The sequence below is a fragment of the Lolium perenne genome, chromosome 6, assembly GCF_019359855.2.
Source record: "Lolium perenne isolate Kyuss_39 chromosome 6, Kyuss_2.0, whole genome shotgun sequence".
Lineage (NCBI taxonomy): Eukaryota > Viridiplantae > Streptophyta > Magnoliopsida > Poales > Poaceae > Lolium > Lolium perenne.
In genome coordinates this window covers 263056338-263075689 of record NC_067249.2, presented here as the reverse complement: position 1 = coordinate 263075689, position 19352 = coordinate 263056338, and the positions used below count along the sequence as shown (strand labels likewise).

The window sequence follows — 19352 nt, the reverse complement described above, 5'->3', positions numbered from 1 at the left end:
CTTATCACTCAAGGAAGAGGTTTCTTCAATGAATTTACCTTCTTACCTTGTGGAGCTCTTGCCGTGTGCCATTCAGAGTAGTTGATCATCATATTATCAAGAAGCTTTGTTGCTTCACCACGAGTGATGGACATACAGGGACCTCCAGCAGCTGAATCCAATAAATTCCGCGAAGAAAAATTTAGTCATGCATAGAAGGTTTGGATGATCATCCAAGTAGTCAGTCCATGGGTTGGGCAATTTTTAACCAAAGATTTCATTCTTTCCCAAGCTTGAGCAACATGTTCAGTATCTAATTGTTTAAAATTCATTATGCTACTTCTCAAAGATATAATTTTAGCAGGGGGATAATATCTACCAATAAAAGCATCCTTGCATTTAGTCCATGAATCAATACTATTCTTAGGCAGAGATAGCAACCAATCTTTAGCTCTTCCTCTTAATGAGAAAGGGAACAATTTTAGTTTAATAATATCACCATCTACATCTTTATATTTTTGCATTTCACATAATTCAACAAAATTATTAAGATGGGCAGCGACATCATCGTAACTAACACTGAGAAAATTGCTCTCGCATAACAAGATTCAAGAAAGCGAGGTTTAATTTCAAAGAATTCTCTTTGTAGTAGCGAGTGGAGCAATAGGTGTGCATAAGAAATCATTATTATTTGTGGTTGTGAAGTCACACAACTTAGTGTTTTCGGCGTTGGCCATTTTAGCAACAAGAAATAAAGCAAACTAGATAAAGTAAATGCAAGTAAACTAATTTTTTTGTGTTTTAGATATAGCAAACAGGATAGCAAATAAAGTAAAACTAGCAACTAATTTTTTTGTATTTTGATTTAGTGCAGCAAACAAAGTAGTAAATAAAACTAAGCAAGACAAAAACAAAGTAAAGAGATTGAGAAGTGGAGACTTCCCTTGCAGCGTGTCTTGATCTCCCAGACAACGGCGCCGAGAAATTTGCTTGATGCGTGTGGTTGGCACGTCCGTTGGGAACCCCAAGAGGAAGGTGTGATGCGCACAGCGGCAAGTTTCCCTCGATAAGAAACCAAGGTTTAATCGGACCAGTAGGAGTCAAGAAGCACGTTGAAGGTTGATGGCGGCGAGATGTAGTGCGGCGCAACACCGATGATTCCGGCGCCAACGTGGAACCCGCACAACACAACCAAAGTACTTTGCCCCAACGAAACAAGTGAGGTTGTCAATCTCACCGGCTTGCTGTAACAAAGAGTTAACCGTATTGTGTGGAAGATGATTGTTTGCAGAAAATAGTAGAACAAGTATTGCAGTAGATTGTATTTCAGTAAAGAGAATTGGACCGGGGTCCACAGTTCACTAGAGGTGTCTCTCCCATAAGACGAACAGCATGTTGGGTGAACAAATTACAGTTGGGCAATTGACAAATAAAGAGAGCATGGCCATGCACATACATATCATGATGAGTATAGTGAGATTTAATTGGGCATTACGACAAAGTACATAGACCGTCATCCAACCGCATCTATGCCTAAAAAGTCCACCTTCAGTTATCATCCGAACCCCTTCCGGTATTAAGTTGCAAACAACAGAGACAATTGCATTAAGTATGGTGCGTAATGTAACTAGTGACTACATCCTTGAACATAGCACTAATGTTTTATCCCTAGTGGCAACAAGACAACACAACCTTAGAACTTTCACATCCTTTGTCCCGGTGTCAATGCGAGCATGAACCCACTATCGAGCATAAGTACTCCCTCTTGGAGTTAATAGCAAAAACTTGGCCAGAGTATCTACTAGTAACGGAGAGCATGCAAGATCATAAACAACACATAGATATAACTTTGATAATCAACATAACAAGTATTCTCTATTCATCGGATCCCAACAAACGCAACATATAGAATTACAGATAGATGATCTTGATCATGTTAGGCAGCTCACAAGATCCGACAATGATAGCACAATGGGGAGAAGACAACCATCTAGCTACTGCTATGGACCCATAGTCCAGGGGTAGACTACTCACACATCACACCGGAGGCGACCATGGCGGCGTAGAGTCCTCCGGGAGATGATTCCCCTCTCCGGCAGGTGCGGAGGCGATCTCTGGATCCCCCGAGATGGGATCGGCGTTGGCGGCGTCTCTCGGAAGGTTTTCCGTATCGTGGCTCTCGGTACTGGGGGTTTCGTCACGGAGACTTTTTATAGGCGGAAGGGCAGGTCAAGAGGCGGCACGGGGGCCCCACACCACAGGGCCGCGCGGCCAAGGGGGGGGCCGCGCCGCCCTAGGGTGTGGCCCCTCCGTGGCCCCTCTTCGTCTCTCCTTCGGACTTCTGGAAGCTTCGTGGGAAAATAGGCCCCTGGGCTTTGATTTCGTCCAATTCCGAGAATATTTCCTTACTAGGATTTCTGAAACCAAAAACAGCAGAAAAACAAAGAATCGGCACTTCGGCATCTTGTTAATAGGTTAGTTCCAGAAAATGCACGAATATGACATAAAGTGTGCATAAAACATGTAGATAACATCAATAATGTGGCATGGAACATAAGAAATTATCGATACGTCGGAGACGTATCACTGCCATATTTATTTCAGATTACAGTTACTGCTTACAATCATCCATATTACTTGTATTTCACTATCTCTTCGCCGAACTAATGCACCTATACATATGATAAGTGTATTAGGTGTGTTGGGGACACAAGAGACTTCTTGTATCGTAATTGCAGGGTTTCTTGAGAGGGATATCTTTGACCTCTACCTCCCTAAGTTCGATAAACCTTGGGTGATTCACTTAAAGGAAACTTGCTGCTGTTCTACAAACCTCTGATCTTGGAGGCCCAACACTGTCTACAGGAATAGAAGCGTGCGTAGACATCACCCGCCGTCTTCTCATCTCGGTGGCCGGCATTGAAGACGAAGTCCAAGGTGGCCTTATCTGTAATTTCTCTGTTTCTTTGGGCTTTTCTGTAAGTTCACAACAGTAATATCACTATCCTTTCCGCAAAAAAAAAACTAGTTTGTCCAATTAGGCCAGGCTTACCTCAACGCATAAAAAATTGCAATAATATTTTTATTCATAGAAAATAAATTACAAAGAACGAAAAAATAAAAAAATATCAAAATTTTAAAACCATATGCTAACTTGTTTTCATTATTGTCATGGCCTCCCTCATCGTCAAAGGGGCCGCGGCTAACCTTGCGGTTGAAGAAGCCGGTGTCGCCAAGGTAACCCGCGCGCTAGCGCGGGTCGAACTTCCAGGACCCAAAGATGATCTAGTCCACCGAGTTCAATCATATCCGGCCACAACCCACATACTCATGCGGTCGGGCGAGTGTGCCTTGTCGGTAGGAGGCGGAGCTGTGGGTTGTGGGTAGCTGAGTGCACCCCCCCCAAAGGAAACGCTCCAAAGTACTAATACCTCTCGTGTCGTTTGATGTCAACAAGATCATAGCAGGGTGCCAACGTTGAGGGGTGCGGCGAGGAATGGGAGAGTTGGCACGGTGGGCGCGGCCGAAAGATGCGTCCAGGGCTCTGTTGGTGACTTCGCGTGCTTCCATCCATCCCTACTAGATGCGCCCGAGCAGGACAATGGTTTACTTAGTATTTTGTTATGTCCCGACTTCTCCGCCGTGATCTTTTCATAATTAGTAAACCACAAGTGTGGCAAAAGACTATACCTTGCAACCATCCCACGGCAACACACGTATTTTCTTAACAATGGGTTGTTAATACTGTGTTTTTTTCTCTTATTTTAGTGGTATCTTAATCTTCCATATTTTCTTAATATTATCGACTACTGCCTCTGAACTTGCACTTCATACATGAATACAAGAGAAAATAAAGTAAATATGAAGTGCAAAGTATTTTTGATTTTTTATAATTAAGCTTTAACAAATTCCATATGAGGACATCTTTTTTTCTTTCCACTAAACCTATGACGACAAGCCAATTTAACTTGTTCATGGTCTAGCTCAAGTTGTTCAGTCAAGGGTAGGTATTGAAAAGATGTTTGGTGATGAATGGAAAATTGATTTGTTCATACTTGCAAACAAGCGTAAATTTTACACTATTTTTACTATTTTTTGGATTTTATAACAAGCAAACAAAGAAAAGAAAAGAAAGCAAGAGCAAGAACAAGAACAGAACTAAGAACAAAAATAAAAGCACATCTTGTCATTATGGGGAAACAACAGATGCCATAGGATGACTTAAGTTAGGGCCGAATGTGCGCTAGAGGATCCGGGGGAGGGTTTTGTTAACAGGGAAAGAGAGAAAAGAAACCGGTATGTATTGCTTAACTTAGCCCTTGGCCAGATGTTGAAGATGTCCAGTACAAGATTTCTCCTACTTGCTACTGAACCGCCTAACTCCTCTCTGGATCGATCTCTATCTCTCGTGAACCTCTCCGGGCAAGGGTGTGTCCCCTCTCCTTATATAGGGGAGACAGTGGCTTACAAGGGAAGAAACCCTAATGGAATCTAGGATGAGCTAAGCTACTTTATAAAGCTACGCCAATTCTGTCTTTAATCAGGGAGCGATGACCTCGATCGGTATCTTTTATGTCATCATCTGCTTTGACGCTTGGGCTTCGATTAAAGCTGAAGTGCTTCGCTCATCCTTGTCCTCTAGTCCTTCGTGGAATCTTTGACCAAAGTGCCGACAGGCTACAGTGACCCTGGTACCGGTTTCCCGGTACCTAATCTTCTGAACTCCGGTACCTTTGCACTTAGTGATACGAAGCCTTAGAACCAGTACTTCGGTATACCCCTCCAGGGATACCGGTTCGTACCAACTCCGGTTAGCTGAACTTAACTCTAGAATCCAGATTACTCTTTGATCCGGTTTGCCTCTACCATATTATGATTTATTTGCCATAATCTTGGCCTACCGGGGCCATCCCCCCGACACATCTAAAGGACAAAGATATATTACAAACTAAGCAAAGATAGAGTGGAGACCATCCCAAGCTTAGATGGTTGCAAGATTTTGACACTTCTTCCCCGGCAACGGCACTAGCTAAGTTATATTGATGGCAATAAAACTACAGATGTTTACCTACTCGTTGGAATTTCAAGCACATGGTGATGCATCAAGCGTCATTTTTCCGTCACAAGGGTAACTCTACGATTTATATCGAGTGTTTACACATATTGTACCATCTATGTGTTGGTCTATGATAAATGCCCTCTTGACCTCAATCTTGGATGATTATCGAAGTCAACTTTGCCATACTGGTTGTGAGTGGCCTGAAACGCGTAATCCAAAATTTTGTAGACATATAGTGCGGCTAGCTAACGACACGATCCACGTCCTTGTCTACTTCCCGACGAGACGCCTGGTCATTCACAAATGCATCAACCATCGACGAAACATATTTGAAAGTACTAAAAATAAGTTAATAGAGATGCTTCTCACAATAGGGGCACCCACAAGGATTAGGGTGCAGGTGGGACCATTAGAAGGAGGCCCGCATCTACCCCACAACAACCGCGTGGTAGACTTGGTAAAGCCCACAAATGGTTTATGCTGGTTTGTTTGTTTAGTGGGTTACCCACATAATTATGTGAACTAGGCATAAATTGATTCGATGCCGAGCCCCGACGAGCGCCTTGAGGCACTTAACTAGCCTATCATGGTGTCGCTAGCGTTTATGTGAGCTTGGGTATGCGTCGCCACGGGCTGCCCACTCCCACCTGCAGCCTTACACGGGGATGTTCTGACGGCGATCTTCGCAAGTCTATGCGTCCAAGATCATGGATACACCTAGGGGCATCGATAACGCAAATTCCAACAATAATCATGTAGAGAGGGATCTCCCTATATTCGGAACACAATATTGGCAATACATATGAATCATGAACTTGGCAAATAATTGAACCACTTGATCCTCAAAGAAGAAAACCATCCATACCTGAAAATAGAGAAGAAACCGATCCCAACCCCAATGGAGACACCACGCAACGCAACTGTGGGTGAACCCCAGCGGCCAGCGCTTCCCATGCCAGCGGAGGGAAAAAGATGATAGTCCTAGAAAAAGAAACGTAGAAACCGTAAAGCAGCGAAAAGCGGCAGGGCCGGGCCCACCGCACCAGCACACGCATTCGCGGCCGCAGCGGGCGAGCGAGAGCCGGGCCCAGTCAACACGAGTCCCTCCAAAACCGGGCCCGTTTCCACTAATCCCTAATCTGCAGATTACGAGCCACCCGCGCCGCACCTACCTTATAATCCCTCCATTCTCCCCCATTCCCCCAGCCTCCGCCCGCCACCAACCCTAGCCGCCCGCGCGCGCGCCGCCATGGCCGACTCCGGCGACTCCTCCCCGCTCTCCGCCGCCGCCACCGACGACGCGCACCACGACAACAACCCCAACCCCTCCGACCCCGCCGCGGCGGCCGCGCAGCCGGCCGCAGCGGCCCCGCCCCCCTCGCTCCCGCCGCCGCCGCCGCCCAAGGTGCGCCTCATGGTCAGCTACGGCGGCCGCATCCAGCCGCGGCCCCACGACAACCAGCTCTCCTACGTCAACGGCGACACCAAGATCCTCTCCATCGACCGCCCGCTCCGCTACCCCGACTTCCTCGCCCGCCTCGCCGCGCTCGCCCGCGCCGCCGCCACTTCCGAAATCTGCGTCAAGTACCAGCTCCCCGGCGAGGACCTCGACGCGCTCGTCTCCGTCACCAACGACGAGGACCTCGAGCACCTCGTCATCGAGTACGACCGCCTCCACCTCTTCCGCGGATCTGGCAGCGGCTCCTCCCGCGGCGGCGGCGGAGGCTCCACCCCAAGGCTCAGGGTCTTCCTCTTCCCCGTCCTCCCCCAGGCGCCCGCGCCCCCGCTCCCGCCGCCGCCCGCGTCCGCCTCGCCCTCACCGATGCGCCAGCCCAACGCCGCCGTCGTCGAGCCGCCCAAGCACGAGTGGTACCTCGCCGACGTCAGGGCCGCCAGCCCGACCCCGCAGCACCAGCAGCCGCAGCCGCAGGAGACGGTCCTCGTCCACTCGCCTCCTCACCACGCGGTGCCCCACGCGGTGCCCATGGCGGCCGTGCCGCAGTCGGTGATGCTCACATCGCGGAACAACCTCGACGCCCTCTACGGCCTCGAATACGCCTACGTCCCGCCACCGGCGGTCAAGGTCAGGGACCCCGCCGCTGCGGGCGAGCCCCCCATGTTCAGGGACAACGTCCCCGTCGAGATCCCGCCCAAAGCTGAAGACAACCGCGGCATCCCCAACCCCGCCACCGACAACGCCATGCTCGCTCCCCCCATCTCCCCACCCACCGAGTTCCACCGCCAGATCCACGACAAGCTGCAGCTCGCCGACAGCAACACCCTGCAGGCACCACCAACTCCTAATCCGCTCGCCGCCCAGCAGCCACCACAAGCTCCCGCTCCCATTGCAGCACAGCAGGCACCGCCACCTCCTGTTCAGGTTGCAGCCCAGCAGGCACCACCACCAGCTCCTGTTCAGGTTGCAGCTCAGCAGCCAACACCAGCTCCTGCTCCTGCTCCGGTTGCCTCCCAGCAGCCAGCTCCAGCTCCGGCTACCCCTGCTACTCAGGTTGCCCCAGCCGCAGCCGCCTTAACCAGGAACGGCAGCAACGACTCCCTCACCCGCGCCTACCCTCCCGCCACCACCACCGCCCCACCAGAGTACTACGTTCCCAAGTTCCCGGAAAAGCCCCAAGTCATTCCTCAGTCGTCCGCTCCACCCGCCGCCTACCTGCCAGTGCCGCCGGGCAGGTATGCATCTGTCGCCCCTGGCTCCGCCGCCGACCATGGTCCTTTCTTCTACATCCATGGGCCGCCGCCCCACGGCTACTACGCCAGCACCAACCCCGCCGGCAACTCCTACTACGCCGTCGCCGCGCCGCACAACGGCAATGGCAACGGGAACGGCACCGCTCCTGCCCCTGCCATGTCCAACGCCTACCCGCAGGTGGCCTACGACAGCAACGGCCGCGCGGTCTACTACACCGGCATCCTCCCCCAGCAGTACCCTTCGCCCGTCAACGGCATGTCGGCGTCCGCAGCAGTTCTCGGCAGTGAGCCCTCCAAGCCCGTGGCCGTCAAGCCCACCGTCTCCTGATCGCCTGTCCAGCAATGGGCTAAAACTGAAATAGTTCGCCAATTTTCCTTCGTTCGTTCGTCAATATTATTATGGGGTTAATATGTCAGTCAGTTGGATGGATTCGTTATTGTGTCTAGTATTATTCACCTATAATTTTTTTTTATCTTTTTCTTTAGAGTTTTGGTTTTGGAACTAATGGGTTCGGTCATATGCAACTAGTTCTTGGTGTGCTTAGATGTACATACAGTCTTCCGTGGACATAATGGATAATTATATTAGCATGCTGGAGAGTTATTTATTTAATTCTTGATATGTTTCTACCGCTCTTTGTTAATTCTTTCAGTTCATTATGCTGCTATTCTCGATATCAGCATTCCAATGTGGCTCAGTTGGGCCATATGATCTTTGTATTCTTCCAAAGCTAAATGTGATGATGCAAATGGATAAGAGTTTAGTGTGTATCTTGTTGCAATTCGAGTTGGTATATTTCTTAATGGAGTAACTTGTCAGGATGGAAGCTCTCTTGTGAAGAGCCACAGGTTTTTGTCTGAGATGTTACTACTGCGTTTTGTTAATTCTTCTAATTCATCTCAATGTCAGCTTTCCAATGTGGCTCAGTTTGGCCATGTGATCTCTGTATTCTTCCAAAGCTAAATGTGAGGATGCAAATGGATAGAGTACCTTGTTGCAAGTCAAGCTGGTATTTGTTAATAGAGCAATCTATCAGGATGTAAGCTCTCTTGTGAAGAGCCACCTGTTTCTGTCTGACATGTTACGACTGCTTTTTTTTTTTGTTAATTTTTGCAATTCATTGTGCTATTCTCAATGCCAGTAGTCAAATGTGGCTCAGCTGGGCCATTTTGTGTTTGTATTATTCCGAAGCTAAATATGAGGATGCAGCTGCATGGTGTATGCTGTTGTTGGTTTGTTTTGTTGATGCAGTAATTTATCAGGATGTAAGCTCTCCTGTGAAGAGCTACAGCTTTCCCATCTGTTGCTCACGGGAAGCCACTCTGCTGCATTGATGTATGTATGAGCAGCAGCAAATTTTGGTTACTGGAACATGAGTACATACTTGCTAGTCCTTCTGGTCCTTTTAATTGACTCAAATTTAGCATAAAGTTATACCAAATTCGAGTCAATTAAAAGAGACCGGAGAGAGTAGTTCGTACTGTTGATGCAGTGGAGATTTTGTGTGGTTTGAAGCCAGGAAATACGAAATGTGGTTTTGTGATCGGATGGATGGGGGCACTGAATTTTACTGAACTTGTGTATCATATGAATGATCCAGCAGCTTTGGTTGGATCTTGTTTCATGCTTATTTATTTCAGTTATTGGATGCAGACGGTGTAGCAAAAACTGTAGGCGTTGTGTTTGCTGTCATGACAATCAAAACTGTAGGTGCTGTGTTTGCTGTTCTGACAATCAAACGAAAACTGAAAGTGCTGGTTCAGTGTAGGTTATGTTAGATTCTGTCAGATTGTTTGATGCTGGATTTAGATAAAAGACATCTCTGTTTCCTATTTATCGCCTGTTTCATCGATGTTCTTTGAAAGCCAGCATTGTTCAGCACAGCCTGTCTGGCTGTTGCCACCATTACTGGCAAAGTGCATCTGCAAATCTTATCCACCCTGAACCTCCACCGCTTTGGTGGAAACGGAGTTGAGAAACGCGGGAAGCTGCATAGCAAAGAGGATCTTTCATTCTTCCTCGAGGTACCATCTGTCCACCACAACCATCATCATCACGCTGATCCTCATGCTCACGCTCGCTTTGGGCAAAGATGTTTTGCTGCTGCGAGGGATGGAGCGAGATGGCTTTTTGACTGACCAAAATATGTAATGTGCTGGATTATCTGACTGATGCCGCTTTTGCTAACCTGGCTCTGGCTGTCAGTCAGTCAGCAGCCTAGAGGGCTTGAGATGTTGGTCTCGGTTCGGCGCTGGAGCCGGAGTCATTTCCCAGCTGCCAGTAGTACACTGGTGTGGTAGCTTGGACCTGAAGATGGTAGCACGACAGGAGAACAGCTCTGGTGCAGCCTCCTTCCCTTCCATGTGCCTTGTTGGCTGCGCAGTGCAGCTCCAGTGGAAGAACTGAAGATGAGTCGCGGCACAATCAGCAGAGGCTGCACTGCATCTATGTGCAGCCATGGCGTCGTGGCACATGGAGCCTGGCATGGCTGCCCATGCCGCCGGCTTGGGAGCCGGAGATGGTCAGCGAGCGATAGCTTTCAATGCTCGCCTCACCACACACCACACCGGTTGTCGCCCGTTGAGCGGTACCAGAGCATCTTCACTCGCATCTCCCAAAGCGATTCTCCGTCAAGCTCCCCAAAGACCGATTCAGTATGGCACGGTCTAATAAACTATTTGGTGTCCTGAGACCATCCCCGCTACACAGAGTTCGCTGCGGGGGCATTTTTTTTTTTTGAACAAGAGCTAGATGCTGCTTTATATACCAGCGGTCGGATTACAAGTTACAGAAAGGTCCAGAAAGAAAAGAAAAATACAAACAAGACCTTCACATTTGCAGCAAGGACCCTGCAGAGAAAACAGAAAACGCAATCGGGTCCCTAGGATCCTTCTCCACCGCACCACCATGGAAAACTCGGCAGCCGGAGCAGCGATGCCAACACCGGGGACGAACCACTTGATGCAGCACCTCTGTGGAATCTTCGGCCGGAGTTGATCATCCTCCGAAGTGGCCTGCAGCCTGGAGGTTGAGCAGCCACCAGATCGTGGCTGAGGAGGGCCGCCAACCGGCCATAAGAAGCGAAGGCAAGACGGACACCGCCGTCGCACGTCCCCCGCTGAGGAACTCCTGAAGAAAGCAGCATACGAACCTCGATGTGCAAGTCGACCAGGAGCTTGTCGCTCCCTCTCCGCTTCGCCATCACCTCGGTGGTTGAAGAGAAGAAGAAGGGAATCCACAACCAGGCGACCTGCAGCACCAGCAGCCTTATTCATGGAGATGCCGGCGGTGCCGCCCCTCTCCGCCTCCGTCTCCAACCACTGGAGCACCACGAAGAAGAGGACGACCACCGGAAACCGCCGGACGAGGCCAAGCTCCGGCGAACTACTCCAAACAAACGGCATAGCGCCGACCACACAGCAAAAAGCCACAACACAGCATAAAGCTAATCCTATTCTACTGCTATACAGGGAGGGGACCCTCGCCCTACTCATCGCCGGCCGCCACCGGAGAGGAGAGGGGAGGGGCCAGCCGGCCCTAGATCTGGGGAGAGCAGGTGGGGGCGGGGCGGAGGGGAAAGGGGAAAGGGGAGAAAGGCAACCGATCTAAAACTGAAAGTTCTGTGCCGCTAGTTGAAGGTGTCTCTGCTGCGGGGGCATCAGACGCAACATTCAAGTGACGTGGTGATTGGTGGGCTATCCGTGTCATCAACATAGAACCGAAGTGCCATAGCTTTTTCTTAATGGGACGATGGTTTATGACGCGGAAGCAAGCGAGGCGTCCTATCGGCGCTAGCGCTCCTCCACGCATGGCCGCACGCAACACCGCTTGTTACCTCCCTTTCCCTCGCCGCTTCCCTCCATTTGCCCGGCTCTTCCCGCGCCGCCTCAACCTATAAAAACTCGCCGTTCCTCTCTGGCGGTACCACAGTCGCTGCCGTAGTTCTTCGCCATCATCCTGCACAAAAAAAGCCACGCCGCCTTGCCTCAACCTACGCCATGCTCGGCCTCGACGGCCACGGCAGGCTGGCACCTCCACCTCCTTCAACACCTGCGCTCCACCTACCTTAGCCGAAGAACCCGTGCCGCCCCTTGAGCCTGAGTTCGATGAGCCCGGGTTCAACGAGTACACCACCGACGATGATGACCTGGACGAGGAGGATGCGGAGATGCATGCACATTTCTTGGCTGATGCAGAGGAGGAGGGAGCCGCCGATATGGTGATGGAAGCAACGGAGGACGCGGAAATGCCGGCGGCGAAAGCGATGAGGAGGAGGGGGACGACGACAACCTGGAGAGTTGGAGCGACGAGCCAGACCCGGAGGAAAAGGCGGCGGAGCAGAGGACCATTATTGAGTCTTACGGACTCTAAAGAAGGGGAAGGATGCTTGCGCCGCGATGAGGCCTTCGAGGAGCAGTGGCAGCACATCGTCGGCATCTCCGTCAAACGGGCACCCATGGAGGAGGGGGCGCCTCATGGCGGACGAACAGCAACGGCTCCACGAGGAGACGTGCGGACGCCGGGCTCTTGCATCGGCGATGTGAAAGTAGTGGAGGGCATATGAGAACCGGAGGAGGGAGGGCGGTGACGACCGAGTGGGGCCGTCGAGCGGCCGAAGGATGGCGAGTAGGATATGGGCTACTTGTATTTGTAATAATATGTAATCAAACTTTGAATGAAACAAATTATAATTTCGGTCATATTTCAGTGTTTTGGGGCCGCATTTGGGAGACGCGGCTAGGAATGAGCGCCCACACAAAGGCGGCACCACCAAGTGGTGTCCCCCATTCAGTCGATCAGGCATTTTTACCGGACGCCGTTTAGGGGAAGCGACTGGAGATGCTCCCAGAGCATCCCTAGCCACGTCTTTCAAACGTCGGACAAGCCGTTGGGGGTGGGGGCGCAAGGTGCCACCTTTGGGTACGTCGTCTCTGCCTAACGATGTCCTCCATAATGGCCGTTGGGATAGGGTTATCATTTTTTTTTCAATTTTAACCGTGTTAGCATAATAAATAGTGTACCACAATGATAAATAGTCTGCCACAAAAATAAATACCGTAGCACACTAATAAATAGTTTTACAATAAGGAACGACATAAATAAAATAAGTAAAATCGTCTAGTTATCTTCTTTGAGCCTCCATAGATGTTCGACAAGATCATTTTGAAGTTGCCCATGAGTACCTCCATCGCCAATTTCTGCATGCATAACAAGAAAATATGCAAAATCTACGGGCAGCTCATAATCAAGCTAGGCAAGGGAACCCTTGCCATCATACAGATGATCATCTATTGGTGGGTCCTTGCGCTCACAATCGATGATCATGTTGTCCAAAATCACACAATACTCCTCCTGAGACCAAGTAAGATCAGGATACCTAACAATGGTAAATCAAGCTTGTAGCACACCAAAAATACGATCCACATCCTTCCCGCAACTCTCTTACTGCGAAGCAATGTGAGACTTTCTATTCACAAATGTCAACTATTTAAGATAGATGCCATTGGCATAGATAGTACACTTTGTTGTATTGATGACCATTGATCTCATAATTTGCAGAGTGGAGCGTGCCCTTCAACTAGTTTTGCAAATACCGTGGAGCGCTGAAGCACGTTGATGTAATTGTGAGAACCCGCCATGCCAAAAAAGACATGCCAAATCTAGAAGTCATGGTCGTCGACAGCTAATCACACTACAATGTACATGATGTCCTTTGTACAAACCTTGCCACAAAATGAACAATTCTTCCATAACCAACACATGCAATCGATACTTCCGAGCATCTCGGGATCTCCTATCGCTTCATTCTGTGCCATGATACGAGCTGTCTCTTCTTAGGTTGGCCCTCTCAAATAGGTTGGCCCAAACTTCCCAACCACTCCCCTGCAGAATCTCTACATGGCTTCCCGAGTAGTGGATTCAGTCATCCATAGGTACTCATCTTTGAAATCTCTAGGAACTTCATACGCTAGCATCCTCATTGTCGCAATGCATTTCTGACTTGATGAGAAGTTTGGGAGTCCGACTGCGTCTTTCTTCATCAAGAATTAGGTATCGAACTTTCTCACACCATGCACTATGGTCCTAAATACCTCCTTGTTCACCCTGAATTGCCGGCGAAATCCTTAGGGGTATATGTAGAATCTTTAGGTAGTCGATGTAGAGCATGACATGGCCCTTCATTCTCTGCCTTGGCTTTGATTTTTTTCTCCCGCACTTTGAACCTCCATGCTTGGGAAAGCCTTCTCCTCCTTCTCTTCTAGCTTCAGAAGACCGGCGAGTATCATGAAATGCCCCCTTTCGCCTGCCGCAACCGTGGCTTCCTTCTCCATCAACATATGAATCATCATCTCATCATCGCTATCATATTCTACATATAAAGAAGTAAATGATAAAATGGACTGAACGGCGACGTAGGCGTGTCGAACCGGTTGTCCCTATCCAGTGTGTTAAGCGACGCGGTTCGTGTCCGGCGCCCCCAGGCCGTCTCCTGTGGGTCGGGATGGCCTGAGAACGCCGGACAGATTATTGGCCCGCGCCGGACACAAAAATAATTTGGGAAAAACTTCTGTCCAGCGTGCCCAAAAAAACTTTAGAGAGCGTTTTAAAGACGCGGTTTAGGATGCTTTTAGTTCTGTTGATAGAGATGGCTTCTCATGAGCACGGTGTGACACGGCAACTAGATGCAGTGTGCTCGCGGCGTGCGGGGCTGTGTGGGTAGCAGCAGCTGCTAGTGCTGGGGTGCCAAAGAGCATGGGTGACATAAAAGGTTTTGGTGGCAGTTAGAGGAGCTTGAGCCGAGCGGCTGCTCTCACTCGCTTCATCCGAAAGCGACCATGGCGCTCAGATTTCAGCCTAAAACAATAGCGCTATTACTGTACAGATTGTTGATGTGAGTTGCAGCATAATTGGATGCAAAAGCTCCTACCCGGGCACTGATTAGGGCGGCCTACCTGCGACAAGGATTGAATACAGAAAGGAAAGCGAGATTGCTTTAGAGCTGGACCGCGTCCTCTTCGGCGAGTTGTCACCAATCATGATAATCACCTGCATAGCCCACTGGCCTGACGCTGCAATCGTGCCTTGACCACTGCTGCCATGTTCACTAACCATTGTTCATAGGAGTATAGGTTTTGCTCAGGTTATTTTCAGATTGGGTTTGCTGTGCTATGACAATGCGGTGCTCCATGGTTGACTACTCTACGTGACTGCCAGATGCTTTGGGAAAAAAACATAGAACTAATATATTAAATAATCTGAGTAGTCGACGCTTTGCCGATTTTTTTCTGAGAGAAATCGACAGATGCTTTGCAGTTGAATGGAGATATTGACTGTCTACATACCCGGCCCACGGCCTGTAATTTTGCACGTAGAGGATACAAGTATGTACATATGGGCAATTTTTCATACCCAAATTCGAAAGCATGTAGTTTAGGCAAAAATGACCGAATGAACAGTGTGAAGAAAACTCCCCCTTCCGAAAATTCTATAACTTAGAGGCCGAGCAACTATGTAACTTAAGGTTATATCGGGTCGAGTAGTACCCGTATCCAGAAAATTCCCTTTAATGTTGGAGAGTTCTTTATCGATGTCTTGATATGTTTCTACCGCTCTTTGTTAATTCTTTCAATTCATTCTACTTCTATTCTCAATATCAGCATTCCAATGTGGCTCAAATTGGCCATGTGATCTTTGTGTTCTTCCAAAGCTATGCAAATGGATAGAGTGTATCTTGTTGCAAGTCAAGCTGGTATTTGTAAATGGAGTAACTTGTCAGGATGGAAGCTCTCTTGTGAAGAGCCATTGGTTTTGTCCGAGATGTTACTACTGCTCTTTGTTAATTCTTTCAGTTCATCTCAATATCAGCAACCCAATGTCTCAATTATGCAGTGTTAACTTTGTATTCTTCCAAAGCTAAATATGAGGTTGCTAATGGATAGTGTACCTTCTTGCAAGTCAAGTTGGTGTTTGTTAAATGGCGTAATTTATCAGGATGTAAGCTCTCTTGTGAAGAGCTACAGGGCTTTCCTGTGTTGTTCACGGGAAAGCCACGCTGCTGCATTGATGTATGTATGAGGCGCAGCAAGTTCTGCTCGCTGTGCTACATCAGTACGTACCTACTATTGCGTACTGTTGACGCAGAGAAAATTTTCTGTGGTTTTCAAGTCTCAAAATACGAAATGTGGTTTCAGCTTGTGTTAATTTCTGCTCTGATGTGTGCACTGAATTTACTGGAACTTGGTGTGACATATGAAAGATTCAGCAGCTTTTAGGTTAGTATTCGATGTAGATGGCGAAGCAAAAAAACCTTGGGTGTTCGTTTGCTGAAAATGAAGCGAAAAAACTGGAAATGCTGGTTCTGCAAGTAATGTCATGTTATCTCGTGTCAGATTGTTCACTTGCATAATCCGTTACAGCTGCTTCTGCAAGTAACATCAGTGTCTTCTCTCTGGGCCAGCCTGAATCCTGAATGTTCACTGAAGGGCAGCATTGTTCAGCTTCAGCACAGCCTGTCTGGCTGTTGCCTCTATTACCGGGCAAAGTGCAGCTGCATATTAGTGGCACTGCGCATCCTATCCACACTGAACTTCCAGTGCTTTTCTTGGTGGAAACGGAGCTGCGAAACGCGGGAAGCAGCATAGCAAAGCGGATATTTTGATGCTCGCTCAAGGTACCATCAGTCCTGTACACCATCATCATGCTGACCCTCATGCTCACGCTCCTTTGGGCAAAGATGTTTTGCTGCTCCGAGGGACGGATATGGCTTTTTGACCAAAGTATGTAATGTGCCCTCCCCTCATATTATCTGCTGCCGCTTCTGCTAACCTGGCTCTGGATTTCCAGTGGAAGCAGACTAGGGAGCATGTTGGTCTCAGTTCGGCGCTCGAGACGGAGTCATTTCCCACTCACATTTGTGAGCGCTACACTAAAATTAATAGTTAGCTTATGAAATCGTCTCGGATCTCCATGGGTTAAAAGGAAATCCTGTGCCTAGTGGCGGAGCTACAAAAGAAATCTTGGACGGGCCAAGGAAATAACAAAGCACAAAAAAATGCAATTCTAAAACCACATGTACTTGAGTATTCAGTAGACAACAAGGATTAGTCAATATATACCAACGGAAGCAGAATCTCTGTACGGTCGTACCAAACCGCCACAAAGACCTTGAGCACGCTCAAAACGACCCACGAGCCCAGATCGATGGACGTACGGTAATTAGCCCCCTACAAATACCTTCCGGTTTGCACAAACATTGATCGGCAGTTCGTCATCAACACATCTACGAATTCAAGTAAGTAGAAAAAGCATCGATCGATCGAGCAGCAACAATGGCAACCACCAATGTCATGTCGTCCTCCCGCGTCCTGCTCCTCCTCCTCGCCGCCACGCTTGCGGCTGTGGCCTCCGTCCGGGGCCAGAGTTCACCGGCAATGGCACCGGCACCTCCACCTTCTGCGGTCGCGCAGTGCACGACGGACTACCTAAAGGGCCTCGGACTCTGCGTCGACTTCCGGCTGGGCAGAGCCGACCTCCGCGGGAAGAACCTGGCTTTGGAGAGGGAGCGGTGCTGCCGGGAGGTCCGAGGGAAGCCGAGCGCCACGGAATGCCTGTGCGCCGCCTTCGGGCGTGCCGGCGTCACTGACCCCACCGAGTTGGCCGGCAATGTCAACGCCGTGCGCACAGTCTGCGACCTGTCTGAGGTCTCGGGCCTCGTTTGCCCCGCCTCTACATCGGACTGAAGACGAGCGCGGCCTTGCCGTCCGGTGACGGTTACGGCCGGATATAGTGGTGCGTAACACAAAGCGTCGTCATGTCTGCTACTCTATCTACGCCTAAATAATGTGTCGTGTGTCGTGCCACCAGCTAGCTTGTGCTGGTTTGGACCCAGCTTAGCGATGTATACACGTTGACCAGGGCTGCTGGAAGTCTTCTCAATAAAAGTTCTACTTATGTTCAACTTAAGCCCATGATGAGATGATTATCTTGTGCTCTCATCGTTTGCATATAAATGATACAAAGACATGTGTTTATTTATACGGTTTTGCTAATTCTCAGGTTCACTAGAATGAACTTATTCTTAGTTGACACTGAGGAGGTACTGCAGTGGCGCTGTGTGGTAACTTGGACCTGAAGATGCTAGCACGACATGAGGAGTGCAGTCTCCTTGAGTTAATTACAAAAAACTCACCACAATTGTGACTAGGGTTTCAAAAAATCACCACTTTTCAACTTTTTGAAAAAAACCCACCAGTCTGGTGTAACATCATGACAAACAACCACCACTTCTTTGTAAGACTTGTGTATAGTGAGTTAACAGAAATTATGACATGTGGAGCCTCCTTATCAGGCTGATGTGGCAGTCAACCCCTTCGGCGACTCCTTCTCCGACTCTACCACCCCCAACGCTGCCGTCCTCCATGCCGTCTCCATCGCCGACCACGTCCCCATCAAGCTCTTCCACGACTCCGCCAACTACCACGTCTGGAAGACGTACTTCTACCTGCTCTTCCGCGAGTACAACCTCCGCGACCACGTTGATGGCTCCGCCGACCTCCTCATCATGGGACGCGACTCCGAGTGGATGGCGATCGACACCACCATCATCTACTGGCTCTTCCTCACCGTCTCGCCGGACATCTTCAGGACCGTCGTTCGTGAGGGCGATGACGCCCACATGGTGTGGACAAAGATCAACGGCCTCTTCACTAACAATAAACTTTAGCATGCTGTTTTCTTGCAGCAGGAGTTTTTCGGCACTCCGCAGGGCGATCAGACCTTAGACGCCTACTGCCTGCATCTCAAGGCCATCTCTGATGAGCTTCACGACCTCGGGTTCCGCATCAGCGACAAGCTCCTCCTCTCCACCCTCACCGCCGGCCTCAGCGAGGACCTCGGCAACGCCGCCTCCAACCTCACCCTCATGGCCAACCCCACCTTAGAGCGCGTCGTCGACTATCTCCACCTTGAGGAACGGCGCCTCAAGGGTGTTCGCGCCCGCGCCGTCCACTCCGCCCTCATTGCCGGGTTCAGCCACGGCACCCCGCAGCCACCTCGACATCCCGCGCCCACCGCGCCTACCGCGCCTCCCCAGCCGCTGCAGCAAGGTGGTGGCGGTGGTGGTCGCAACCGCCACCGCGGCCGTGGAGTGGCGGCTACAATCCCTGGACCGGGGTCATCCACGCCTACACCATGCCAGTGCCCCACCCCCCGCCCCCGGCATCATGGGTCCACGTCCGCCGATGCATCAGGCCCTCTTCGCCGCGCTGCAGCCGGCCCCTGGCGCCCTTCCCTACGGTGGCTTCGCGCCGTATGCTGCTCCACCGCCGACCGCGACGGCTCCCTGGGACCCTGCACTCTACACCACCCTACAGTACGCGCCCTCTCCAGGCTCCTACACCGGCGGCAGTGACTGGTTCATGGACACCGGCGCTTCCGCCCACATGGCTGCTCAACCGGGTAATCTCTCCACCTCCTCGCCAACTTCCACTTCCTCTCGCATTATTGTCGGTAACGGTGCTGGTCTCCCCATCTCCCACATAGGTTCAATTAATTTTCTGTCTAATTCTAAACCTTTATCTCTCAATAATGTCATTGTTTCACCTC

General features: G+C 49.9%; 1 protein-coding gene across 1 annotated transcript; it reads left to right on the top strand.

Moving 5' to 3' along the window:
• The first annotated feature begins 6224 nt into the window (after positions 1 to 6224).
• On the top strand, positions 6225 to 8360 carry LOC127305421 (uncharacterized). Its single transcript, XM_051335840.1, has one exon. The coding sequence runs from the start codon at positions 6288 to 6290 to the stop codon at positions 8073 to 8075; it is 1788 nt and encodes a 595-aa protein (XP_051191800.1). The 5' UTR covers positions 6225 to 6287; the 3' UTR covers positions 8076 to 8360.
• The last annotated feature ends 10992 nt before the right edge of the window (positions 8361 to 19352 follow it).